At 32.4% G+C, this 26,962-nt stretch overlaps 2 protein-coding genes across 5 annotated transcripts; both read left to right on the forward strand.

Annotated features, from left to right (window-relative positions):
* Window positions 1-536: 536 nt before the first annotated feature.
* Window positions 537-7,681, forward strand: LOC143242420 (lactosylceramide 4-alpha-galactosyltransferase-like). Of its 2 annotated transcripts, XM_076485803.1 has the most exons (4): window positions 537-690; window positions 1,166-1,283; window positions 1,669-1,858; window positions 5,977-7,681. In XM_076485803.1, the coding sequence occupies exon 4, from the start codon at window positions 5,991-5,993 to the stop codon at window positions 6,858-6,860; it is 870 nt and encodes a 289-aa protein (XP_076341918.1). In that variant the 5' UTR covers window positions 537-690; window positions 1,166-1,283; window positions 1,669-1,858; window positions 5,977-5,990; the 3' UTR covers window positions 6,861-7,681. The 2 variants fall into 2 exon arrangements, with proteins under 2 accessions (XP_076341918.1, XP_076341917.1); XM_076485802.1 differs by lacking the exon at window positions 1,669-1,858 and having other exon boundaries at window positions 538-690.
* Window positions 7,682-12,351: 4,670 nt separating this feature from the next.
* On the forward strand, window positions 12,352-26,394 carry LOC143242427 (integrator complex subunit 5-like). 3 transcript variants are annotated; one of them, XM_076485809.1, is made up of 5 exons: window positions 12,352-12,489; window positions 13,718-14,635; window positions 15,849-16,042; window positions 20,728-21,882; window positions 23,525-26,394. In XM_076485809.1, exons 2-5 carry the CDS (start codon window positions 13,729-13,731, stop codon window positions 24,062-24,064), a joined length of 2,796 nt encoding a protein of 931 aa, XP_076341924.1. In that variant the 5' UTR covers window positions 12,352-12,489; window positions 13,718-13,728; the 3' UTR covers window positions 24,065-26,394. The 3 variants fall into 3 exon arrangements, with proteins under 3 accessions (XP_076341924.1, XP_076341922.1, XP_076341934.1); XM_076485807.1 differs by lacking the exon at window positions 12,352-12,489 and adding an exon at window positions 12,496-12,649; XM_076485819.1 differs by lacking the exon at window positions 12,352-12,489 and adding an exon at window positions 13,014-13,148.
* Window positions 26,395-26,962: the final 568 nt, after the last annotated feature.

A 26,962-nucleotide genomic window follows, 5' to 3' on the forward strand; every position in this document is an offset into this window, starting at 1 on the left:
GATAATTCCACGTCAATAAATACATTTCATGTTTATTATTCCTTAAGATTCATATAAATGTGTTATATTCCATCCGACATAACATCTTCTTTAAGGATCTGCGAACGTCGCAATTTACAAAACTGATTTGAAATTATAGCAAACGAAAAAAATATAAAACTGTAACAATGTGATGAAATAGTGTACGGCGAGTGTGTTAGAAAACGGTTCCAATTGAATAGGTGTCCTTGAAGAGTTATTTTTTCTATGTATATATACATGTATGTATATATATATAATATATATATGTGTACACATATATAATAGATTAATCTCCCAAAATAGAACAGAATTTCAGATATTTTAGTCAAATAAAGAAATTAAGTACAACTAGCGCAGATAACTCTCATGTAGCTTTGCGCAAAATTCAAATAAAAAACTTCTGTTCAGCTGGGATACAATAAACATTGTAGTGGCCTAGGCGCTTTCAGTTGTTATCGTGAATAGCAGATGTTTCACTGTGAGCCATATTTACCCATCATTACTTTCTAGGGTAAACCATCTGTCAGTGAAGAACTGTATGAACTTCTTACTATGACGCGAACTATCCAACCATCTGTCACATTTCAGAAAATGTATACGTTTTATACGGTATATTTGTAGTTTGGAAGACAACACGGCAGAGATAACTGGCTTTCGATTCATATATAAGTATAACGTTTGATTTATTTCGATAAGTATATTCTAAACTAACATATAGTGTTAATAACAAGTTATTTGAAAGTAAATAAACGAGTATAAGAAAAAGAAATTGTAATAACTTCGTCCGTATTCCAGTTTGTGTTTTAATTTGTTAAACGAGAATATAAATTTACCTAACTGCTCAATTATGTTCTAACAATCATTAAACTTTAATATTTTACTATTACTTTTAGGAAAGGTATAAACATTTTTAAAGAATAGGGTCAACTTTTAAGGCTGCAAGTTCCAAAAGTGTCAGTTATACTCTGTACAAACCGAATAATTTGTTGTTTTGATCTTGTTTACACATCACTATAATATTAAATTTTTGTTTAAATATGTTCTGAATTTTCCAAAAATCTCCTATTGTTATTAAAACGAAACTTTGAAATAAATGGTATAAACTGTATACTTGGAATGATAGCTGGAATTATTTCATATGTAGAACATGACGATTGTTTGTTTCAAAAAACGAAGAGGGCCGATGCTGAAAATAATAATATTCAGTTCATTTACAAGTGGCTGTGTTCTTTTTCTATTTAATTGGAATGTGTTGCTATCAGGTAAGTAAACTGAATGTTTTGAATACAAACGGATGTATGTTGGTGAGGGTTTAAAAGTTATATTAAACCTCAATTTGATGCAATTAACACACGCAAATTTAACTACCAGTGAACAACAGATTGTTGTTTATCTAATAAACATATAGACACAGTGTCAGGTAGAATAGACCTATTTAACCGCTCTGTTATGATTTTTTATGAATTGTTTTAAATTATACTGTCATTGATCTTTCTTTTCAACGAGACCAAGTAGTACAAACCATCCGTAGAATCCTGTGGTATCATCTAGTTGCCATTGTGTTTGTTCGCTTTGTTCGTTTTGGAAATTATTGAAATGCCATACATGGAATATTTCTTCACAGTCGTCCTTACTTTTTTTTATTAGCAAACTACATTAAAAGAGCTAGTCAACATCACCCACCACCTAACCTTGGGCTACTGTAATTGAATTCTCAGAAAAGACACTCTAATTTGGGACCCATGATCAGCGACACTGGGTTAAGAACAGAGTGATATTCGCATTCCAATGTCAAGTACTAGTCCATTCCCAAGTTAAGTACTAGGCCATTCCCATGGTAAGTACTTGGCCATTCTCATATTGAGCACTAGGCCATTTCATGTTAAGCACTGGCCATTCCCACGTTAAATACAAAGTCATTCTTATATTAAGTACAAGGCCATCGTAATCACTAATCCATTCCCATGCTATACACAAGGCCATTCCCACGTTAAATACTAGGTTATTCCCATGTTAAGTACTAGGTCTTTACGGTGTTAAGTACTTCACTATTCCCATGTTAAGCACTAGACCATTCTCTTATTAAGTATTAGGTCATTAACATGATAGGTACTAGGCCATTCCCATGTTCAGTACTAGGCCATTCCAACGTCAAGTACTAGGCTATTCCCATGTAAAGTACAAGGCCATTCCCATGTTCAGTACTAGGCCATTCCAACGTCAAGTACTAGGCTATTCCCATGTTAAGTACAAGGCCATTCCCATGTTCAGTACTAGCCCATTCCAACGTCATGTACTAGGCTATTCCCATGTTAAGTACAAGGTTATTCCCATGTTATGTACTAGGCTCTTCTTGTATTAAGTACTAGGTCACTTATTCTCCAATATTGTTTTTGTCATTTTTAAGTCTATTCAGTCACGTTCTGCCAACGTACGTGACTTTACGAGTCATTAACATAAAAGTTTAGGTATTCAGTGATTGTATCGAAATAAGTGTATAATGCGGAGGTTAGGTCTGTTCTGAATTTGAGAGTAGAAGTTTTCAAAACTAGAGTCTGTGAACACTTAGAAGTATCAAACAGAATCGGCCGTCCATTAGTTAAACCTAGCCACTAATTAGTTCCTTATATGCCGAAACTGAAAGTCTCAACATTTTATATAACCATTCTTTTGGTCCTAGTGATAACACGGTATTTCTGCGGACTTACCCTGCTAGAAGTCTGGCTTATATATCCGTGGTGGGCAAAATACAGAGAACCTTTTGTGTACTTTTGTGCTTAAAAACAAACAAATACACAAACGATTTTTACTATAGGATCTTCAGACATTGAACTCTACATTGAAGAATGTTTACTCATAACTAAAACAACCATCGGCCTTTTAAACATTCTAAAAATTATCACAAAAATTATCATTTAAAACTTTTCGTAATATAGTTTATTATCTGTCTTTTTATTTCTTATTTTCCCTTCAGTTTAACACTTTACTCAACAATTAAGTGAAATAATTATTAACTAAGTAAAAATATCTTTAAAGAAACGTAAAATCGAAGAAGCCATAACTATGCATCAACTGAAACTATAATTAATCCAATATAAAGGAACACCTTTATACCTATAGTAATTACTAACCTAACATCCAACTGCACCGCCCCCTACAATTCGTATCCATCTATACTCTCGTTCCTAAGTTATGTGTCCAGCAATGTTTAGTTGCAAACTCACTTTGTCAACCTGAAGATGATCTATAAAGGTCGACACGTTGTTCTCTGCTTTTCAATAAAAGTGTTAATATCCACACCAGCCGTTTTGAGATCTTTGTTGCACAATGTTAATATTTCTGTGATAACAGCATAAGTGTATCACGAAATGTTCGAACCTTGCAAATGAAACGTTTTGCTGTTCACCAACCCTCTTCCTCTATTATAAGATGACCTACTAAAACCTTTAGTAACTGTATAAAAACATTCAGAAAAATATAATAATAACTTTCAGTATATCTTAAAACAATCCAGATAAACTGAAATAGAATATCATGTCCAAGCCGCTGAAATTAGAATAGGTTGTAGAGAAAGGTGATTTATATACGTTTGTGTAATGCAAACGTAACGATTGTGAGGTTAGGATCGATCGTTGTGTATTATTGAGAGTTTTAATATATGTTTCTCGTAATTATATAAATATTAGATATTTTTGGTTAATTGTTCTCTTTATTTTCTCATAATCCTTTTTCTATTATTTCGTTTCACCTTTTACTGAACTTTCAGCGCTCAGTAATGGACGGAAGACAATTTTCGTTTGTACTTGTGATATGTACCAACATAGAAAAACATGATATATTGACAAACATAAATAATAATGTCAAGCAGATAAATAAATGTGAATTGGTTATATTTCTCTCTCTTTTATTGCCCTGTTTTCCATGTAGTTTATTAAAAATTTCATGTTTGAGTTTACCACGAGTAATGTATTTCGTTTAATAGTTTTCATTGCTACTTTTCATATTTAAGTCACTGTTTTGAGTCTTTTACTTGCTATTATAAAGTCACTTGTACTTTTTATTATTTATTAAAGTGTTTTAAATTATTTTTAATTCTATTTACGAACTTTTATTTCAAAGATAAAATGTAAATTTTGGGTACATAAAATACCAGTAATACGAAGTGCTGGATACTCTAGGTAAAGAACTTTACTTCGAAATTACTCTGGCCTGGCAGGGCTAGGTGGATAAGATGCTCGTTTCGTAATCCGAAGGTCGGGGGTTCAAATCTCCATCTCGCCGAATCTGCTCGCCCTTTCAGCCGAGAAGGCGTAATAATGTAACAGTCTATCCCATTATTCGTTGATAAAAGAGTAGCCCAAGAGTCGGCGGTGGAGAGGGTGGTGATAACTAGCTGCTTTTCCTCTAGACTAACACAGCTAAATTAGGGACGTCTAGCGCAGATAGCCATGGTCGAGCTTTGCGCGAAATTCAAAGTAAACAAACTAACTTGTTTCAACAACATTAAAAAGGCCATCATTACAAATACACACACAGTGTTTCAAATTGTGTAGTTAGGCTTAAATTACTATGGTTTGCTTCTCAGAATATTTGTGGAATAATGTTGGTTTGAAAAGAGAGCCACTGTTTTCCACTCACATAACAAAATTTACTTCCTGGTGTGTTATCGAAGTACTACAACTAATACAAATAGTTGTTTGTTTGTTTTGTGACTCTCATAATAGCATGCTATGTCACGATATAATTTGCTTACTCTCCAAAGAACGACTTGTAACCTTAAAAATCGTCATCACGTTTGGGGCTATTAAAAAATATCTAATGTTGCTTTGAGATCTGTATTAGCTAGAGAGACGTATGAAAGAAGAACGTGTTTTTAATGCTTACTGCCGGTAGTGAATCAGTTTCAGAAGATATTTTTCTTTAATTTTTATGAAGCTACACTAGAAATATCTGTGCTATCCATTCCTAATTTAGCAGCGAAAGACAAAAAAAAACAACTAGTCATCACCACCAATGAATAGTGGGATTAATTGAAAGGATGAGCATGTCTGGCGTAACGGGAATTCGAACTTTCGACCTTATAGTATCAGTCCTCACCATCTGGCTGGAGTGGGCCGCATCAGTAACAAGATGCAGAAGATATGTTTGTGTATAATTTATATATAACATACTTTCAAAATAATTAAACAGTTTTAGTTACATATTATTTTTTTATGTGTAATAAAAATGTCACTTAACTTTATTTGAAAAAGTCTGTGTTAAAGAGACGATAACTTTCTGGATTTACAATGCTTAAATCCGGTGTTCAGCTTCCTGTGAATTAAAATCCATAGGTGGCGTATTATGTATACTTTCTTTAAAAATCTAATTGCGTCTTTAAAACAAATAATTAAATATAGCATTCAAAAGGGGGGTTTACATACAATACACGCTAAAGTAATGACCTTGTCCAAAATGCTGAATGAGATTATCAAACTGCATTAATCTGTCTCAGTGAAAAGGCACCAAAAAAAAAAAAAAAATTACTTTCAAGATTGTATGGAACCAAAGCGAACCCTGGACAAAGATAGTAATGCTGGACATTGTCTTGCTTCGCTATGTGAAATAAACCTTTATCAAATTGCAATTGTAAAACATTAAGTTCATGCTATGAAGTTAATGTTGGGTTATTTAACTAGACCATTGCATTTGAAGTTGAAATTTAATTGTCTGACTTAGATATTAATAATTTTAACCCCCCATTCCATCACTTTATGATTTTATTACATTTTCTGCAAAGCGGCGAAAGAATTGTGTAACTTATCGCTGCAGATTAATAATATTTCTAAATCAAATTTTCTAGTTTCGTGTACGAAGTTTCAATGTTTACGTATTTATAAACTGTACTCAACATTTTAAGAAGTAGTAGTTATGTTGAAAATCAGTGGATTATTACTCCCATGTAAACTTTTTCAGGTTATCCAAGGTTCATGAGAACGAAGAATTTAACAGAACCAGAAAATATGTTCTTTTTTGAAACTTCCGGTAGATGTCATCTTACAACTAGAGAATCTTGTTCTATTGAATCTGCAGCAAAACATCATCCTACCAACAGAATCCACTTCTTGTACGCTTGTAAGAACGTGAGGCAGCTAAAGGACGACAAGTCTTTCCAAATTGTATCACAAATTGAAAACGTTAAAGCTAAATCACTGAATTTCACACATGTGTTTTCAGGAACACCTTTAGCTAGCTGGTATGAAAGTGGAATACTGAACGTAACTAAGAAAAAACCAAATGTCTTATCTGACGGTTTAAAATTTGTTTTGCTTAAAAAGTATGGTGGTGTTAGCATCGACTCTGACTGTATAATAAGAAAACCACTTCCCAACTTGCCTGCTTACGCTGGTTTTCAAACTTTAACAGTTGTGAACAATGCTATAATTAAAGCACAGAAAGATAGTCCATTCCTTGTTGAATGTATGCAACGGTTTGTTAAAGAATACAGCCCAACAATTTGGTGTCATAACGGTCCTGGCTTATTGACCAGAGTTATTCAAGAAACTTGTGGGAAAGAAAACAAATACTTTGCTCCAGGATTCACGTGTTATGGAGTTTATCTCTTCCCCGTTCCAGCTTTTTATCCTATCCATTTTTCTCAGTTTCGACTGTTTTCTGATCCCAATGTTTCTGAGTCCTTTAAAGAAATCTGGAACGATAGCTATATGGTACATATCTGGAATAATCAATTTCCAAGAAAACAGTTTAAACCTGGAGATGAGAGCCCAATGGATCATTTGTACAAGGATAATTGTCCAATAACTTATTCTTATGTTGTGAAGCAAGGTGTAGGAGAGTAAATCTCAAATTATTTATGATAGACAGAAGAGTTTAATATCCAACTTTCGGGAGGGGTTTGTTCGATTATATTTCTTGTTACTATTTGAAAGAACTTATTCATATTATTTTCTAAAATTATAACTCAGTTTATAAAACTACTGAACTTTAACTTACAAATTTTAAAGCGTAATTAATGCTTTCATTGGTTTTCATTTAGGAAATTAAATTACAAAAAGTTTATACTATCTTTTATTTTACAAGTTTTTTTGCATATTTCATGTCAGTCATTTTTCTTTCGGTTATTCACTTTCAATATTTTGAATATTTTAATAATTATATATGCGAAGTTCTTGTTTCAGTTCTAATATAGTATTTATTTAAGAAATCCAAATGTAACGTTAGAGGAATATTCCACCTGTAAATATATTGTGAAAGAACGTGCGAAAAGTGAATACAAAATAGTAATTGAATAAACATAGTAAATATAAAATCCAATATTAAGAAATGTTTTATGTTTTATTTTGAGGAATAACCAATTAAAATAACAGGCTAATTTTCTTTCTAAAATAATGATAAATCAGGCAAAATATCATAAATTGAACTTTAAAATTTCAAAGTGTAACGTTTAATTATAAGTTTTCGCTTCAGAAGGTGAAGGGTTTTAGTTTTTGTTTGTTTGAAGTTAAGCACAAAGATACACAATGGGCTATCTGTGCTCTGCCCACCACTAGTATCGAAACCACAATGTGTAAATAACCAATATCATTTTATCTTACAGTTTCAATCAATGTTGGTTCGCGTAAACTGAGATGTCATCCTGAATAAAATTGTAGCATTTAAATGGTCGTACTTTTATCAATTAATTAATTAATTATTGTTTTGAGTTTTGATCCAAATTTTCAGGTAGAAATGGGTGATAAAGATGCATGTGTAGAATTAAAAGAAAAAAAAATATTTCTTAAAGAAGTATATTATCATAACAATGTTCTGTTGTTGGCAATTTATTCCCATCTAATTACTGAAGACAGTAAGAAAATAACAATAAGAAGCTATGCAGTCTTGTTTGTGAAGGTCATGGGAACTAACGTTTGAAAACTGTACATTAAAGCTATCGGTGTTTTTCCAATAAGCAAGTGATCTAATGACCTAGCAGAGCCACAGAATTTTAAAACTTTGTTGATTTATGTTAAGATATATTTGGCATACCCCGCACCTGAATAAAAATATACTCTAAGAAACCTCTAGGCTCGCATATGCAAATGCCCCGCAGGCTAGCGACACATATAAATTTTGGAAGATGAGAAAAATTAAAGAATCCTTTTAAATGAACACAATAAGCATTCACTAAACAGAGATTCAGGAATAAAACTTTGGTACTATTGGTTGAATCTACAAAGGTCCTTCCATCAATCAGAAACAACGATAAACATTCCAATTAGAACATGTTCTCAACAGTCCACCACGACACCACAAAGACTAAGAACAGCCAGCTAACAAGACGTGTTTTGTGTTATCTCCTGTTATACGCCTGCGTAACCTCACCACATACTTTTGTCAGGTTTTATCCGGCTATCTTAAATTTATTATCTCACATCTTCTCCCTATGCCAAATCTACGACTTTATCAAATAATTTCAGCCCAGGGTACAAGCCGATATCACGAAGACGAGAATACTTCGAAGCGAGACCTTTAGCTCTCAAATCACGCTGACTTAACATATCTTTATAGTCCCTAGAATTTCTCCCCCTTATGTTACCTGCACAATCTCTAAAAGTAAAAAAAAAAACATCTGTTTTTAGTAATCATCCAAGGTATTGAAGAAACCCAACAACTCCCCACCCCTCAAAAAAATCAACCAATACTAAACTGCATGCTCTTTATTAAATCCACTTCCGATTAACTTGAAAGCAAATTCAATTGTTGATAATTACCATACAATCCAAACCGACAACAAACTTTACTCTCAGCCAAGGTTGATTTTACCATTACTTTCATTTTAAAGCCAAAATGACCAACAGTGGAAATCGCAAACAAGCTGTACCATTTTGTCCTTACTCAAACAATCGCAAATATTCAAGCCACCATCCTAACTGTTATCACAAGTCAAACCACCCAAACTGAACATCCGGAAACCAAAAATTCAGCTACATAAGTAGATGCTACAATTTTTTACACCATGGCACACAGGTTAAACTTTACATCTAAAGAAAAACACGCAGACTCAACCACCGCTATCATCCGTCATCGACTAATAGCCTTCCTGAGAACTTTCTTAAAGGCTCCGGTCCCACACATCTATACCTTGTGACGCTTCTCTCCTTTCTATCCAACCTAGTGTGATAAGTACCACTACATCGAACACTATCGTTCCACTTGCTATTCTGAAAGTCCCGATCGCAACTTTTACTGCACCTGGACCGTAAAAGTGGGTTTTCACGAACACTCCAATTTTCCTCAGCAGCAAAATACTATTTCTTTGGATTTGTAGATCCCCGCCACTCTAAAGAGCCTTGTGTTCTAAAGGCGTTTCCTTCGTAAATTCTAGATCTCCTTTATTCAAGACTCTCAAGACTGCCTGAAGCTTTTTAAAATCTGCCATGTCAACAGAAACTTCCTTGAGGATGCATAAACCACAAACTTTCAGGTACAGTTTACACCACCATCATGAGATTCAACACAATCTTCTTTAAGTTAGCTTAAAGCACAAACCTCTTGATTTCAATAATTTATATGAAATTTTTAGCTGGTACAGAGATAAGTCTACGGATTTCCAACACTAGACTCGGAAGTTCGATTCCCGTCGGTAGACTCAACAAATAGAGTGATGTGGCTTTTTGACCTAAGCATTATTGTAATAACTCAGTTCAGTATTAGGTAATACATGTTGTCTGATTGTCAATTGTGATAGAAAAAACACCCTTCCTCAACTCTAGCAGAGGTACGAGTCATTCGCCGAAAGTTAGGCTATTCGCGGCTCACTAGATAGCTTGATATATAATGAATCCGAAAGTCCATGATTTCTATTCCATTTCAGCAACATTGCGTTTTGTGCTTTAAGACTGTGGGTGCATTAATCAAATTCATTATTCGGTTCAAATAGCACAAGAATTGGCGGTGGATTCTCTTGATTAGTTACTTTTCCCTTGTTTATCAGTTTAAAGTTAGGGGTGATAGAACAGGTTTCTGTTAATAACAAGAGGAGGTTGAAAAGGCCATCAACATCGTGAGAAAATGACAAAGATGGGTAGTTTGGGATCCTTTGGGAACACGCTATAAACTTCTGAAAATGTTATCATGATCAGAGGAAATTCGTGTTGTAAACATATATACCCGACGTAACATTAGCTCATAATGTATCTACGTGCAGCGCACCTTTGTACTTATGCAATGACCCTTTGGAACGCATATGTTAACATTTGTCTAAGCACTAGATGTGGACTAGTTCAACCAGAAGTGAACTAGCTTCATGTCACACCCATGTATCACTACCATACATAATCACAGTGTTAATAAGCCCTTTTCTGATTGTTTAGCAATAGAATATATTCTGCACATCATGTATTCCTCCCCACAACTTTCACAAGGGTACTCTTGAGAATTTGTGTCACCAACTCAGACAAGCTTACTCTGACTGTAAATGATAAATCTTTATCCTTCCAACATTAGCTGATAAAATTGGTACAACATGAAGTTGTATACCTGTAACCACATGCAAAAGGCCGTGGTAATTTTCTTCAGCATTAAAACTAGTGTGAGTAACAATCTAGTTGTTTTCAGACCTTAGATAATTTGATGTCTGTGGTCTGAGGAAATCATTAGCATGATACAGCCTGAGATCCACATTTTATGGTTGATAAAATCAGTACAACACGCTGCTATGCACTTGTATCAGCTTTACAAGTGCCGAACTATGCATGTGCTTCAACCCGTGCTGCCAGTGCATTTTGTTGTTTTCAGTCAAAGAGTGCTCATGCTAGTTCTTAGCTCTTGAGCGAGAACTTTGGCATCCAGTGAAATTTCTTAATGTATGACTATTCATCCTTACAACTGAATTGACTTTTATTACAATTCTTGGTCCTGGATGAGGGCATTAAAATGAACAGAAGTAGCTTCATTGTATCACAAATATATCATCTGCCAGTTTGTTGTGTATTTCTTAACCTTTTCGTACTCCTGAAAAGGTGAATTAAGTGTAACAACAGACTTGGGGTGCTCACTAAGAAACAGTATAAACATCCATAACAATTTTTCCTTCCCTTCCATTCTACTGTATTTTACATTGTATAAATTACTCATATAGTAATTAGTTTGGGCCCAGTTACTGGAAAATTCAAATGAAACTAGCTTACAGGTTACATATTAATGTTTTTATCCTAATTTTGACTCATTTCATTGTGAGGAAAGAGCCTCAATGCAAGTAACGCACAATAACAATCGTTATTCTGTAAAACACAAATTATTATTACAGTACACAAAACAGGAAACGTTTTTTGAAAAAAGAATAGTGGAAAAATTTTTCATGGAATTCAATTCTCGTATCACTTCAGTTTTATCCTTCTTGTAACCTAAACTGAAAGGTAATTCAAAAAATAAACAAAGTAGCCCTCATAAGTTCAATCGGATACAAACGTCCAAAAATCACCACATCAAATTATCGTTATTGATATTAAAACTTAAAATAAAAAATTACTAAAATTAAAGTTCACAAAAGTTTTAAGTTAAAAAATATTAGTACAAGGCAAGCCCAGCTTTATACAGTGAACACTGAAACAAACCCAGGTTTATACACGTGATACTGCTATACGAGGCAGACTCTCGCCATAATCTAGCTCGTCGACAGAGAAGACCGCTGTCTGCTCATAAACATCAGGAGCTTCATTTCCTCTAAAAGAAAGTGCTAAATTAATACTAAATATATATGGGTGGAGTATTTCATTGTTCGTCGCATTTTTGGGTCGGCTAAGTCGTAATCTTTTAGAGAATAAAGTTTTACATTTTATTTATGAATAAACACATTTTCATTTAAATTTTGTTTCTTTTAATTACAAATTCAAACCAAGTCCACTGCATATATGATCATACTTCTAACTTACACTAAAATACACCTGACTGCAGAGTTAACGCTGAAGTTATTTTGTAGCCCCCCAGTGGCACAACAATGTCTACAGATTTATTTATACTGCTAGAAACCTTGTATCGATATCTGTGGTATGTTTTATTATAGCAAAGCTACATCAGGCTGTTGCTGTGTCCACTAAGGGCGATCGATCCCTTGATTTTAGCGTTGTAAATCCATAGAATTACCGCTTTTCCAGAGGAGGACGATATCTGTGGTGGGCAGAGCATTGACAGTACTTTGTGTAGCTATATGCTTTGTAACAAACAACAATAGTTGTTTGTGTATGGTATTCTGTAACGTTATATATGTATATATATACATTTCACGATACCAGTTAACAATATTAGTTTTACTAGATGCAACATACAAAATGCTCGAAGTATGTATAAAATGTATTTTGAAAGTTTCATGCACAGCACTGGGATTTCAAATATTGTTTAGGAGACAGCATAGTCCAGATAGCGCTGAATCGTTTGACAGTGTACCAGAGTCACCTGGAGTTCTAAATCGTGTCGTTTCTACTCGTTAATGTGAGCGGATTTTAACTGTTGGGAACTGTGTTTTATGATTGTATTGTGAACATGTTTTCCGTTCTAAATATAAAAATGACCTAAGTTTGTCTACATTGGCTATATTTATACAGTTCTGTGTTATGAATAATACAGTTAGAGTTTTCTGAGTTTTGGGTTTGTAAGTGAAGTTGTACTCACTGTATTGTTAGTTGCCATTAGTTTTTAAATCAAGTAATAGAATCCTGGGTTAGGCCTAGCGTATGGTTAGTTACAAGAAATAGCAAGCAATTTATTTCAAACCTTTTGTTAGTCTTCAAGAATCTGATGAAAATCTAGTGTTGAGTAGAACTGTAGTAGGCTTTTTTAAGTAAAGGAAGAAAAAATTTTGGAATCGGTGTGTGACGAACTCTTCCCCACCGCAGTATTTCTAATTTTATTGCTTAATATTTTATTAGTGGAAATGAAAACTACTAACGTCTATATTATTTAAACTCAGTAAAATAAATAACCAAACCATGGTATATGTATTAATCCTACTACTATTAGGACTAGTTTTGTGCTATTTAGAGTTAAGTTTCGGTTTGCTGTGCTTGTAAATTGTGGGTTGTACATTTACTGTAAATCTTGTAAAGTTTTGTTTGACTCTTCTACATGCAGAATCTACAAATTAAATTAAGGTATTATTATATCTTTATTATTTCAAAGTACCATGACTTCCTTTTGCTGTGTGGCTATTTTCAAGTATTTGCTAGACGTAACACTAGTATTAATTAGTGAATAACATTGTAATTTTTTCATGGTGAAATAAATGATTATTTACTGTATGTTCTGTGTTTGAAATCATAATGGTAACTTTACTGCAACCACAACTCACACATTTTATGTGAGATTTACACATATTATTTGGCTTATGCAGGAAGAATCCACATTTATGCCAAAGTAACAGCTTTGACCTGTTCTTTAATGTATTGTAGTTGATCTTGGTGTATTTGTTTGAAATTTTGCATTGCATTATTTCAGATTACATCATTTTGTTTTATTCAATAAAAACTTTTCTGTAGGAGAATGCCCTTCGATACAGAAATTTTACTTCTAATAAATTTCATCCTAAATTTTATGACAGCCCATTATTTGTTAGAAAAATGTAGTTAATTATTTTTAGTATGTAATAATGGAAATTATTTATATTATGCTTTAAAACTCTAATGCAAATTAACAATATTTTTTAAATATTTTGTCTTCACAGGTTTGATTGTCATGGCTACTTTTACAGCAGAACCAAACCAAATAATAAGGGAGCTGCAAGTGTTTCTTGCAGGATCCACACATAGTGGCAAAGTTCGCCGTGCAGAAGTCACTAACTCTGCTTTGTTTTTACTTAAGCACTTGCCTGTGGCTAAAGAAGCAGTTCTTGAATTTATGAACAGTTTGTTTGATGAAGCAGTAAACAATCGCATTTTAAAAATAGAATTGGAAGACAATGCCACAGTTGCAAGCAATGTTGCTTCTGATGAACACTTCCTATCAGAAGTATATTCTATGCTGTTTTCATTTGTTAAAGATAATCCTGGAGCTTGGGCTCCTATTATATGCAAATGGACCTTAGGCCTACTTGGATATCTGAGCAGTAAGTATGCTGATCGAAGAGTTGTACCTCATCCAGGAAATTTTCCTGAAGTACTACAGCTGTGGATGTCCTGCCATCCTACTAGAACTTTGATGAACTTAACTACCCAGTCATTGTCTATTTTGATTGAGTCTGATCCAGATGTGTGTATTGACTCATTGCTTGAAATATCCGTACAACATTCGCCACATTTTGATTGGGTTGTCGCACATATCGGCTCTTGTTTTCCACAGACAATAATCTCTCGGGTTATAGCATGTGGACTGAAAGATTTTTGCATGCACCAAGATGCTCAGCAAAAAGGGAACCTGAGCTTGGAAAAAAATGTTCCACGCTTGACTTCAGTTGTTGGTATTCTTGGACATCTAGCAGGGACTTACAGCACTGAAATACAAAAAGCTTTATTTGAACTTTTTCAAGAAAGTTTTGTGGATAATCCAACTAAAGAGCAGGTGCTTACTGTTCCTTTCTTACTGCAGTTAGCATCTTTATCAGATGTGCTTCTTCGTATCATAACTTCAGAATTTGTAACAATCTGTAAGTATTACTAATTTTATGGTCTAGCTTATAAATTCTTACATAAATAGGAAAAACATTTTTGCACAGAAATAAAGTTTTATAGGGATGCATGTCCTGCTTATTTTTAAATTCAAAAGTTCTATAGATGTTTCTCAGAATTGTATTCAGTTTTCACTACCAATAAAATGCTCGGCCAGACTTCAGTGTCATTCATCATACTCGCAGATTTTGTTTCTCCACAGCCAGAATGTTCTTATCACACAAGGAACAGTTTCTTGTGAAAATTCAATATGCTAAGTGAATATATATATATATATTCTTATAAGATTAGAAACATTCTTCAGTCCAAGGTTTGAATAAAATACAATTCTCGACAGCTGTATGCCTTCCCAATTATTTTACTGACATACATAAGTATAGAAATATTGCTGTATAAAAAACCTTCTATATCATTAAGATAAATAATAAAAATGTAATAACAGACCTGTTATTTACAATTTTCTATTTCTAAAGATTGCTTTCTCAAATGAAACTAGTTTTCTATTGATGTGTAACTTTACAAAACACTTTGAAATTAGACATTACAACCTAAACTATCATTAGTTTAGAACTAGTTTTGAGGAGTATAGCCATCATTAGCTTAAATAAATCATCAATATTGTTACCAAATAGCACTTTATATAATTTAAGGTGAAGATAGCTTTCCTTACATTTAGTTGAAAAGCTTGCTTTTATATATATATATATAAAAGGGGAGGGTAAGTAAGTATACACATATAAAATTATACTAGATTCAACCTTCTCCCTGTTCATACATTTTATTACGATTTACCCAAATAATATCACATGATGAATAAGTGTGGCATATTTCAAGTGATCCTTCAATTTTTATGCAAGGAAGACAGATTAACACAATCAATTTTTCAAAATTATAATTCCATAATAATAATCAACCAGTGTTGTTTGGTTTGTAATGGATTCTATTTGATTTGGCCATCTTGTTATGAGACTGTATACAGTTAGTTAAAATCATTTTTAGTACAAACTTTAAAACAAATCCTCATTTTTGCCAGACTTTAATTGTTTTCTATAAGCACAGTTATTATTTTGGCCTGCTTTTTTTCATTAAATGGTACATACAAAGCATTGAAATCTAGAATACCAGCTATTGTAAATTTATGAACGTTACTTTACGTTAAGATGTAGTCATGTTGTTGTTTTTTGTCATTAGTGACTCCAACAGTCTTGAACAACTTAGCTAAGCAAGCAACACACTGGAATAAGGCTGCTGTCTTTTCAAGTAGCAGTATGTTACACCTGGTGTTGCACCTTCTTCTCCGCAGTGCAGAAGGAGGGTGTCAAGTAGTCCAGTCTCTGCTTGATATTATCACACCATCCAAGAACCAAATCTCTATTGATGATAAGGTAGTTTTTTAGTGTAATAAAAGATAATAATTGTAGAAATATTTAAATATTTTATGATGACAAAGTAATTTTTTTATATCTTTGAAAACAAATTACATTTATGACTGATTAAACTTGGATATGACTAATGACAAGTCACTAGTTTTGGAATTTTTTTTATCCTGTTTTTAAAAGTAACTAATTTTATGAAATTGCTAATAAATACAGATTTTTAGGTTGTAAGTAATGTGTGAATTTCAAGAAACATTGTCATTGCATAGAAGGTATTCATTTATCATTCCTATCCACTTTTAGAGAACATAATAACAGTGTACTCTACTACTCTAATGTCTGGACTACTTCGACATCTGACAAAACAAAAATGTGTGTAGTGAAAAACTATTAGGATGAAAAGTTTAAAAAATTAGTTAGAGGCTAATCTTGACTAAAGTATACATGGAATAAATATCAGTTGAGATGTGGATAATGTAAAGTATTTTGCAAAAATATAAATGTTAATCCTTTATTATTTGTTGCATTACTACAATAAACTGGCCCAGCATTGTCAGGTAGTTAAGGTGCTCAACTTGTAATTTAAAGGCTGCAGGTTTGACTCTCCGTCACACCAAACATGCTTGCCCTTTCAGATGTGGTTGCATTATAATGTCACAGTTAATCCCACTATTCAATGGTAAGAGTAGCCCAACAGTTGGTGGTAGGTAGTGATGACTAGTTGCCTTCCCTCTAATCTTACACTGCTAAATTAGGGACAACTAGCATAGATAGCCTTATATAGCTTTGTGCAAAATTCAAAAACAAACAATAAACCATTGTGATTACACCTGTAACATTCTTTTAAAAGCTAGGCAATATGCTTATGGTTTGCCATAGTAGTGCACTTTCCACAACAATGATGTCACTTAACCCTTTTTCACACACTCTTCTTAACCAAATGGTTCTTAGCCTCTTGGTTGTGAACCAAATGCTGGCTGCCAGGCTAGCTTGGCAACTCATGCTTTCAAACATAACTCTTTGGTGTAGCCGCTATTGAACTACAAAGAAACATTTGGACAGCTTAATGTTCCAGTTTTAGGCCATAAATCAAGAGTTAAGACCACTAACTTTACATAAATGGTATTGGTGCTTTGTACCAACCCAATTCTTATGAACCAATACATAGCAATGTTTACTATAATTCTGAATTTACTAAATGTATATTTACAACATTTGGTAAACTTTCAATAAACATTACATGTATGTTATAGACAATGAAACAATTGTTAAAGAAGAATTTTGACTAAAGATTTATGTGTGAACATCATTCAGACTGATTAGTTTGATTTTTTTATCTTACAATTTTCATATTTCATTTGCATTAACTGTAGAACGTCCTAAATTAATATAAAAATTCTTTCTTGGTAAACCTTTTTTTTCATCTGTTATCTCTACTTTAGCAAAATCACCAGTGTAGAGTTAAATTCTAATCTGATAAATACAAAGTAAATATAAAGTACATATTTTTATTTTTAGAATTATTGAGTATTGTAACAGACAATTGCACATTATTTATATATAAAGCCAAATAAACTTTTCAAATCAGAATTAGTTTTATTGCTTTATGGCTGTGTTTTAGATCTTATTGTTGGAATAAGGTTACATAATAAGCAGTTTTAAGTTAATTACAAATGTCTGTTACAGATGTTTGTTTTCTTACATAACCTAACAAGTTTCTAATTTTTACTTTTAATTTACTCTTACAACAATAATATATATTAAAACAAGAAAATTATTATTTACACACATTTTACTGTTAACAGGTCACTGTGTAGGTTCACTGTTTTGTAATTATGCTGTTGATGTAAAATATTTTAAATTTTAATTTCATTAATCAAACTTATTACACAAGAAGTTATCACAAATAAAATGTATAATTGCTAAAACTAATTTAATTTAACTGGTTTTCTAGCTGAGCTACAAATAGGTAAAAAATTGTTAGCCATTTCAAGATTAACAATAATTATCGTGCTTAAAACTGCCTAGAAATGAGGATATTCCAAAACAACAAAAATGTTTTCAAATTTACAGCTGCCCCCATCTTATTCTGTGACAAATATAAAAAGTATACTTGTCTGCAACATTTCAGCTTATTTATCTAAAATTCCTTCACGCATCAATTGAAGTTTTAAAAGTTCAAATTATTTATTAGGCTAAAAGCTTGTTACATTAACCTCTAAAGTACTGATTTACAAAATGATTTGGATCCTTTATTGAGTTTGGCAAATAAGTGGCAGATAGGTTTTAATTGCAATAAAAGTATGATAATGCATGTGGATTATCATAATTTCTTTATAGAAGGCAACAGGCTTAACAATGCCATGAAAGAACATAATCTTGGTGTAATAATTTAATTCTTCTTAGAGTGTGGAACAGACAAGGTGGACCAGTATTTTGTGTCCCAAAACGTTACGTGTTGTTATATTTTATTAATAACGGATAAAAGCATGGGTACAAAATATCCAAAAATTAAGTTCTTTATGTCATTGAACCACCAGGTTGTATTAAAAGGTCAAATTGCCAAATGTGATAACATAGTTATTTAGAAAATCAACATATTTTAAATTGTATTGTAAAAAAAGAAAATCAACCACCAATCATGGTACTTTTCTTGAAATCCACTTGTGGTGCTATTCTGCAACCTTGTTACAAATGCTTTTCTGTTTCACCATTTGTAATGGTCTTTGCAAAATTCTTATTCAGTTTGATTGCTTGCCCTGACATCTCATCCTCGGATTTGTTCAAACAATTGATTCAGTGTCGATTGCTTAAAATAGATTTTGAACCAACCAAATAACTTGGTATTCTGGTTCAATTTTGGATAAATAGGCATAGCTTGAGCAAAGCTTTTCATTATTGGAATTCAAGATAGTTTATGTGCTATATACAATCAGATGAAATCTGGAAATTGGTTTGATGAGAGTACTACACATTGTAAATAAGATGCTACAGATATCATTCCAGAGCATCTAAACTCCATTTCACAATGTGTGGATTAGGCTTTTGTACTCATTCTTTGTCATGCCAAAGTTGCACATCGCTCTTTGGAGCATTGACTGTTATGAACATGAAAACTACTTTTGTACATAAAGGATTCCTTCTACAGAGTTTCCAGTTTCTGAATCATGAAAAGATCGTAACTAGCTTGTACACTTAAAGCATACATCTTTGCTAAATATAAAATTCAGGGCATAGTGAGCTGCACTTGGTTTTATCCAAAGTTTTCCATGTTCTAGAATTATTAATGTAAATTTTGTATATTCTCTGAATTCCAAACTCTTCAGTAACCAAAGTATCTATTCTGCTCCCGCGAGAAATTGCTCCTTGAAGCACATTGTTCTGTGGCTTTTTTTTTTCTGTATTTTCATTTGTCCAAGGTGTATCACAAAATTCAAGAAAGTCAAAATTATTAGGCCCTGATGCTTTACCAAATAATTCCTTTTAAATACTATATTTGGTCAAAACATGTTGTTGGCAAGGGAGTATAATCAGTTTCTTGCCCATTAAATGTTTCACTTATATACAGGCACCATTTTTCAATACAGAATTTGATGATAATGTTTCAAATGATTGTACTCAAATGTTTTCAGTAACTTCCCAGTCTCCAGCTAGTTGAGTAAAAGCTTTTGCTTGAATTTCCCTTGTTGTATTTATTATCACAAATATTCCAAGAAATCTTCCTTTCTGATCATGTGATATTCCAGAGATCAAAAGTGTAAGATGTTCTTTGTTTTTGTTCTGGGTTTCTGGAACTAGCTTTCCATCCTAATGCAAAGTTCCACATCTCAATAAATTGAATGTTTTGTGTATGTGTGTACCAGTTTTTTTTTATTATTTTTTATTCCTCCTCGTACATGCTTTTACCTGATAATGTGTGATCCAATGGCACTTCAGTTGTAGAAAGAACAATACCCTTCAGTGCTGTTTTTTTACCCATTGTTTTTCTTGATTGATCTCTAATTGTTTTCTATCTGATTTTTCATACATTAGTAGTTACAACTTACCAGACATATTTGGTTAGGATTACTAACAATTCAAATAATAAATGGTTTAATAATTTTGAAATGGCCATTCTTGTATAACAAGATGACTTTCTTAATTTGATATTTTGATAACTCATGGTCATGTTTCTATCAGTTATGATGAATCTTAGAGGCTTATTTAACAAGGTTTAGCCTAAGAAACCAATTTGACCTTCTAAACTTCAAATGATGTGTGAAGGGGTCTAAAATAGATTAAATGTGTTCAAATTTGAGTATAAGTATACTTTTATATTTGTTACAGGGTATCAAGGGGGCATTTGTGATTTTAAAAAAACTTGGTTTTTGCAATACCCTATTAGAAATGCATAGATAGCAAAAAAAAAACCAATAGCAAATTCTTGTATGAAGCAAAAATTATCTTTCTATTCACTATGAATTCATCTATATCAAAAGGAAAGGGGCATTGTATAGATAAATTTGTTTAAAGCTGTGGCAAGATAGGAGGAACATAAAAATTTAAACTTGTTTTGAATTCTGTATGATGGAGAAAAAAAACAAACGACTCGGTAATGTTTGTATTTTAAAGAATTATTAGTACTTGTTACGTGCTCTAAGAATTAAGTAGATTTCATGATATCAAAGGTGATAATATTCCTGTTCATTTGTTAGGTACAAGAAGCAACTGGAAGAATTCTGGATGCTTTGTTATTGGATATACAGCAATTAGTTCATTCAGGTAGTGTGGACATCCCAATCTTGGACTCTCTCAAGTCCCACATCCCAGAACTCTGTGAGTGTTTGATAGAAGAAAAGAGTACCAGGACTGGCTGGGTATTGAACCTGCTTAAGTTCCTTTGTCTACATGGAGAAGAGACAACTAGTTCAAAGATTTTAGGACAACTGTTACAAGCTTTGGAAGGTGAAAAACACTTCTCTCTCCTGAAGACATTGTTGTTCCATGTTGAACCTCATCAGCCTAGCATCTTACCTAAAACTGTGTCCTGGCAACTACAGGAAATGAAAACAGGTAGTCTGGCCTATCCTCTAAGGCTTGTGAAGAATTTGATCAGTTTAATGAAGTCAAGAGAGTATTCTCCCAAGATAATTGAAACTTTGAGAGAAAACATTGAAACCCTGGTCATACAACCTTCTCTGACCATTATGGAGTATTATGATGCTATTATTGAGCTTCTCAGTCTAACTGCTGCCCCAGAAGAAATGTCTGTAACTGCAGTTAACAAAATTGCTTCAGCATGTGTATATTATTTCTTTGCAGTTACTGGCCAGAAAGACCTAGACAAGCGAAAATTAATGTTAAAAAGAGTAAATGTTTGCCAAAAACTGCTGAAGATACTTTGTCAACAGTCAGCCTGCCAACATGTTGCAATAAGGATGTTGCTTGAAGGAGTTCTGAGTGAGAGGAATTGTCATAATTTTGGTTCTTTACTGGTTACTCCAAAATCATCAAATCAGTCTTATTACACTAAAGAAAAGTCTCTTCTTGTAGAAATAGGAAAGCATGCTACAGATATTACACTGCCTCAGAGCCATTCTTCAGTGTTTCATGCTGGTGTTATTGGAAATGGTTTGCGAGCACTTGAAAGAGTTGAGCTACTCCCTGAAAGTGAAATTGTGCTTAATAAACAGCTGTTCTTGCAGCTTATTCATAGTTGTTGTTCACCATACAAACTGGATTCTGCAGAAAAATCTGTGAAGTCTCATAGACAAAGTGGAATGAAGATTGTAGCTCTTCTAACTGTTGAACTGGTTTCTCCAGATATTATGTTTAATGGACTTCCATGGCCTGATGAAGATACACAGAAGGTTTGTGAATATTTTAATGGTTCTTAAAGTTTGCAAGCAATGAATAGATTGATTACTGTTGTGACAAGGCTTCTGACCAGTGTGCATTTCTATATTAACTTTTCTCCATAGATATTTTATTATAGTTAATTTTATTGAATGGCAAATGGTATTTTGTAATTCAATTAGTCCTAAGTATGAACTTAAATAAGTTTAAACATACTTGATTTTTGAGTTTTAAAAATAATTATACTATGTGTAACGTAACTGTAATTTCTTTTACAAACTATCCTCATAATATAATTGCAATGTAATTTCTTTGTTCAACATTTATTACAGAAGTGGGTAAGTGAAAAAGAATGAAATAGTGGCTGTATAAACAAAATACAATTGATGCATTTTTTTAGCATGTTCTGGTGTGGTCATGTAGATTTCTGTAATGCCAAGATTGTGTTAGTACTTAGACTTTTGTTTTTTCTTATATTAATGATAGTGATAGAGGTATAATGAGTAATGTGGTTAAAGTTTGTCAATGACATTAACTCTCACCTTACAGCTGAGTCAAAGTGCATGTCATAACCTCATACAGAGCTTATTCAAAATAACTTTATTATCAGTGTTTGTCAATAAACACGAAAACAAAAGGTAGTTTATATTTCAAAGTTTTATATTGCTTTGGTTTTAGTTTTGTTTATCTCAAAAGGAAGTACTAAATTTCAGTCTTCAAATTAGAATTGATAACAGCTGAAGCATGACTGATAAAGTAAACAAAGTCAGTGCCAAATAAACAATATGCACCCAGGGGTCCTCTGTATTTATGTTGATATTTTATCTCTAATTTTACTTAAAGCTAATTTAATGCCATCTACAAACTTGTCCTCAGCATGTCATGAACCTATACATTTCTGAAGTTCAACTGCCTTTATGAATGCAACTTTTGCCTGACACTATGGAGGGAAAGACAGTAATCATTAATATCAGAGCTTGCCTACTGTAAAAGTTGCTGTTATTGTACTTTGAAATTTTAAAATTATTTCAGCTCATTTCAGTAAAATGTAATTTTTGTACAAAAGTATTATCGTTATATTTAGGAAAATAAAATTATACATATTTATGCATACAGGTTCAACATATCACTAAAAACTTACTTGTGGTATGAATGCTCTGCATTAACAATGTTAATTGATTAATTAATCTGTGTCTAGCTTACCTTTAATTTCTTACTTCCTGGTAACTATAGTAGATTTTTGGGTTATATTTTTCTTGGTAAATATGATAATTAAACTTAAGTGACTTTTAAATTTGTACTAATATCTGACAGTTGTCAAATAGTCTAGGCAAATATATATTAACTGAATGTCTTTTTTTTACAGCTGTAATATACATATCAAAAATTTTGATAGTTATAAAACATTTGACATATACCTGCTAGATAAGTCAAATGTAATCTTTACGAACATGTCTAACTGGTAGATTAGTCGGTCAGCAGAGAATTAAATCACATTTTGAATGCATGCTAAAGAGTACCGTAACTTCTTTATTTACCGTACTAAGCAGTACATATTTATATGATGAACATATTCAAAAAATAAAACATTAAGTTGACAGGTTCAAGCTATATCCATCTATATATGTTTGTGTATTTATGGCTCTGTATTTGCAGGTGACAATAGAACGTGACCTCAACATTAAACAAATGTTTTGCACCCACCCAGTGTTATGGAATCTCTTGTACGCTATTGCAAGCATCCATCCATCTCTATGTTATTGCAGTGTTCTTTTGAGAGCTATTTTAGCAGTGGTAATGACACATTGGGGTAGTTGTCAAGCAAAATTAGCAAGCCACTTACCTGAACAGTTGGAATTGACCAAAAAGGTGATAGAACTTTTGTCTCTTGGTCAACTTCTTCCTCCACCATTGGCTTATGTTGGAGACATTCTTTCTCATCTTCCACCTTTTGAGTTGTCGTGTGTGTTGGCAGACATTTGGCAGTACATGCATGACAATGTACCAAGTCCAGCATTGTTCACAGGAAGAGATTCATCTAGTGGTCAGATGTGGAGAGATTTTTCTCGTGAAGCAGGCCAGGAAACTGCTGCTCCAAAGTGTGACAAAAAATATACAGACAGGCTTCGAATCATCATGCAAAAAAATATTGAGAAATTTGGATCATTGTATGTAACATTTTTTGAAGGTTTCTAAACTACATAAACTTGTACAAGAAACAGGGCTAAATTTTTGTTGTTGCAAGTTCATTTGTAAGTTGTACATAAATATGTGACATGGTGTTTGGAAACCTATATAACATTTTTTTTTTTATATACAGTTAAATGCATGCAATAAGTTAGAGGAATCATTGTATTATATTAACTGTGTGTAGGAGTTACTTATGGTAGATTGCAATCTTCAACTGTGTTCTGAAAAGTATGAATTCTTGCATGTCTTTACAAAAATGTACAAGCTGACATTAAAGTTTTTACAACCATGTAGTAATTTTATAGGTCTGACTTATGAACTTCAATAAGTGTACCATTTTTGTGTGAAACTATTGTTTGAAAATGTTGAAAGGTCTTTAAGTCATGTGCCTTCTGTTGCAGGACTTTTAACAACTATTTTGTATTATAAATTAAACTAGTGGAACACCTTGTATATAAATGTTGAATCAGTCATGTCTCACGATTGTTACTTAATAGAAGACATTTAATCAGACCTGATATTTTAAGATTAATATGGAATTTCCATGTGTATTAGGTTATACATTTCAAACGTTCCTTGGATTTTTTTTTAAGGTTTTATTAACTAACATGAAATAAGAAAATATGATCTTCAAAATTCATGTTTAAACATTTGTCAGTTGGGAATTTTTATTTTCATTAGTTTGATGCTATTAATTTATGATTTGTGTAAATGTTAAAAACCTTGTGATAAGCAGTCATCCATTAATGAACTTAATACATGCTGTACTAAACATTGAAAATGCTGGGAGATAAATATAAGGGTCTTACAGTTTATGTACAAGGTGGCTTAAGTAGAAAAATTAAAGTATACAGTTCATAACTGATAACTTTATTTAAAGGCACTTTACATGACTTGGAGTTATGGGAAAGTTAATCCCACAGGTGTTCAACTTGAAACCCATTACTGTTCACACAGTCCTAAAGTCTGAGTGCCCATGTTGTGTAAATTTCATCAACATTCCTTAAGTATTCTGTAGAAATAAAAGCTTATAGGGGTACAGTCTGGTAACTGTGAAGTCACCTTTATTGTGTCTCTGCAGCCTATACATCTAGAAGAGAAAGTTTCATTGAGACAATAGAAAATTAATAGATTCTGCAACTCGAGCAATTCAACAGATTAAACACGTGCACCTACATACCTACTTTTGGGTCATTCTATGTTTCATGTTGGCAGAACTTGCCAATGGACTTTTTATCAGAATGTTATAATGTGTGAATATGATATGTACACTTGCATGGACAAATGTTTAACATTTGAATTGAACACATGAAACAACTGTGAGGCCAGTATACTGGTATATTTGAGTATAGTTCTATGGAGCTACAGACCATAGTAAACCACTTTCCAGAATCACATTTCTTTAGGGAAGAAAATTATGAGTTGTTATACAGCTTCTGTGTTCTTTGGTTATAATAATTTAGTTTTCTTTGCCATCCTTCTTTGTGAAAATGTGATAGTGTATTCAAGATCTACAATAACATAAAATGTAAAGTCCCCTCAGTAAGCTTGTGGACTTATAGCACTAAAAATTATTGTACAGTACATATAGTAGATACAGTGCAGAAAGCCCATTGTGTAGCTTTGAGCTAAAACGTCTAGGGTTTTGTCAGATGTTAATTTATAATTGGTTTGTATCCTTCAAAATATAAGAGACACTTTTGATAAATGTAATTTCTGAATTTAATAACTAAGTATTGTTTTCAGGTTATGTTATGTTTGCTCTTTTGATTACCTGACTGAATTTTATAAAAGTTGAAAGTTTGTATATCAGTATAACATTACTAGTATAATGTTCTTTAGAACTTTAAGACCGTTATTAAGAGTATTAAACTATAGCTGTCAGTGAAACTTCATCCATCAGATGAATTATAACCCTCATCAGTTTATTTTTTGTATATTTAGACAAGAGCAACATTTATTTATATAACATCTTAATAGACTAGTTTACCAACTCATGTTTTTTTTGTTTTTTCAGAAATTTTTAGCACCATATTTGTTCATGTAGTTACTGTTTGTTTTCAAGCATTATTTGTCAGAAGTTAAGTGGAGACTTAGCATTTGTTACTAGATATGTATTATGAAAAATATAGTTATTAAAATATTTTAAAATCATCTTGTATATCAGAATGGTGGATATTTAGCTATCGTGTGTAATATCTTTCTGCGATTAAAAAATGTAAAGTTTTTGGCAACCTACTTTCAGAAAAACTAGGGTTGTGGGTAAAATATCACTTCTTTATTGTGTAATGTTTGTATGTGTGTGTCCAGTAATAAAAGTTTGAAGGCTATGCTTATATAAAGAATAACAATTTAATCCCAAAAATATATCTTATAAACATTTCCTTTTAAAAGTTGAATATATTATATTTGTTTTTAGAAAACCCAAGGAAAAATTAAAATGTATATATATGTTTATATACACGTAAGTGCATAGTTCCTAGAGACTTTTAACTACAACAATAGAACATAAACAGTATACATATATATTTATATATATATATTACACATACTGTCATCATACCAATAGTGTTTCAAAAATAATACGAGTTATTTTCCATTATTTGGTTCTTCCAGACTAAAGAAAATATGACAAAAACTGGTTCATCCCTTCCTCCTACAGACTGGTTCTCATGGGAAAATATTTAACACAGCTTTATGAATTTTTTTATTTCAAACAGTAATTAAAAATTACAAAAATACAATGGCTATTTATTAACATATCACCTAAAAACAGATAATACAATCTAGCTTGGGTAGCTTAAATATAAAATTGATGTCAAAATTAGGATCCATTTCTGTCCATTTTAGTTAACATTTATTGTATCTGATATTCCACATTAATAATTTTTAAAACTGAAATTC

The sequence above is a fragment of the Tachypleus tridentatus genome, chromosome 2 (assembly GCF_004210375.1).
Source record: "Tachypleus tridentatus isolate NWPU-2018 chromosome 2, ASM421037v1, whole genome shotgun sequence".
Classification (NCBI taxonomy): Eukaryota; Metazoa; Arthropoda; class Merostomata; order Xiphosura; family Limulidae; genus Tachypleus; species Tachypleus tridentatus.

Coding starts and splice junctions, on each gene's coding strand:
- LOC143242427 (XM_076485809.1), top strand. CDS start 13,729: ATGGCTACTTTTACAGCAGAACCAAACCAAATAATAAGGGAGCTGCAA. Junction 14,636..15,848: donor TTCAGAATTTGTAACAATCT/GTAAGTATTACT, acceptor TTTTGTCATTAG/TGACTCCAACAGTCTTGAAC. Junction 16,043..20,727: donor AAATCTCTATTGATGATAAG/GTAGTTTTTTAG, acceptor TTCATTTGTTAG/GTACAAGAAGCAACTGGAAG.
- LOC143242420 (XM_076485802.1), top strand. CDS start 1,169: ATGACGATTGTTTGTTTCAAAAAACGAAGAGGGCCGATGCTGAAAATA. Junction 1,284..5,976: donor TTGGAATGTGTTGCTATCAG/GTAAGTAAACTG, acceptor AAACTTTTTCAG/GTTATCCAAGGTTCATGAGA.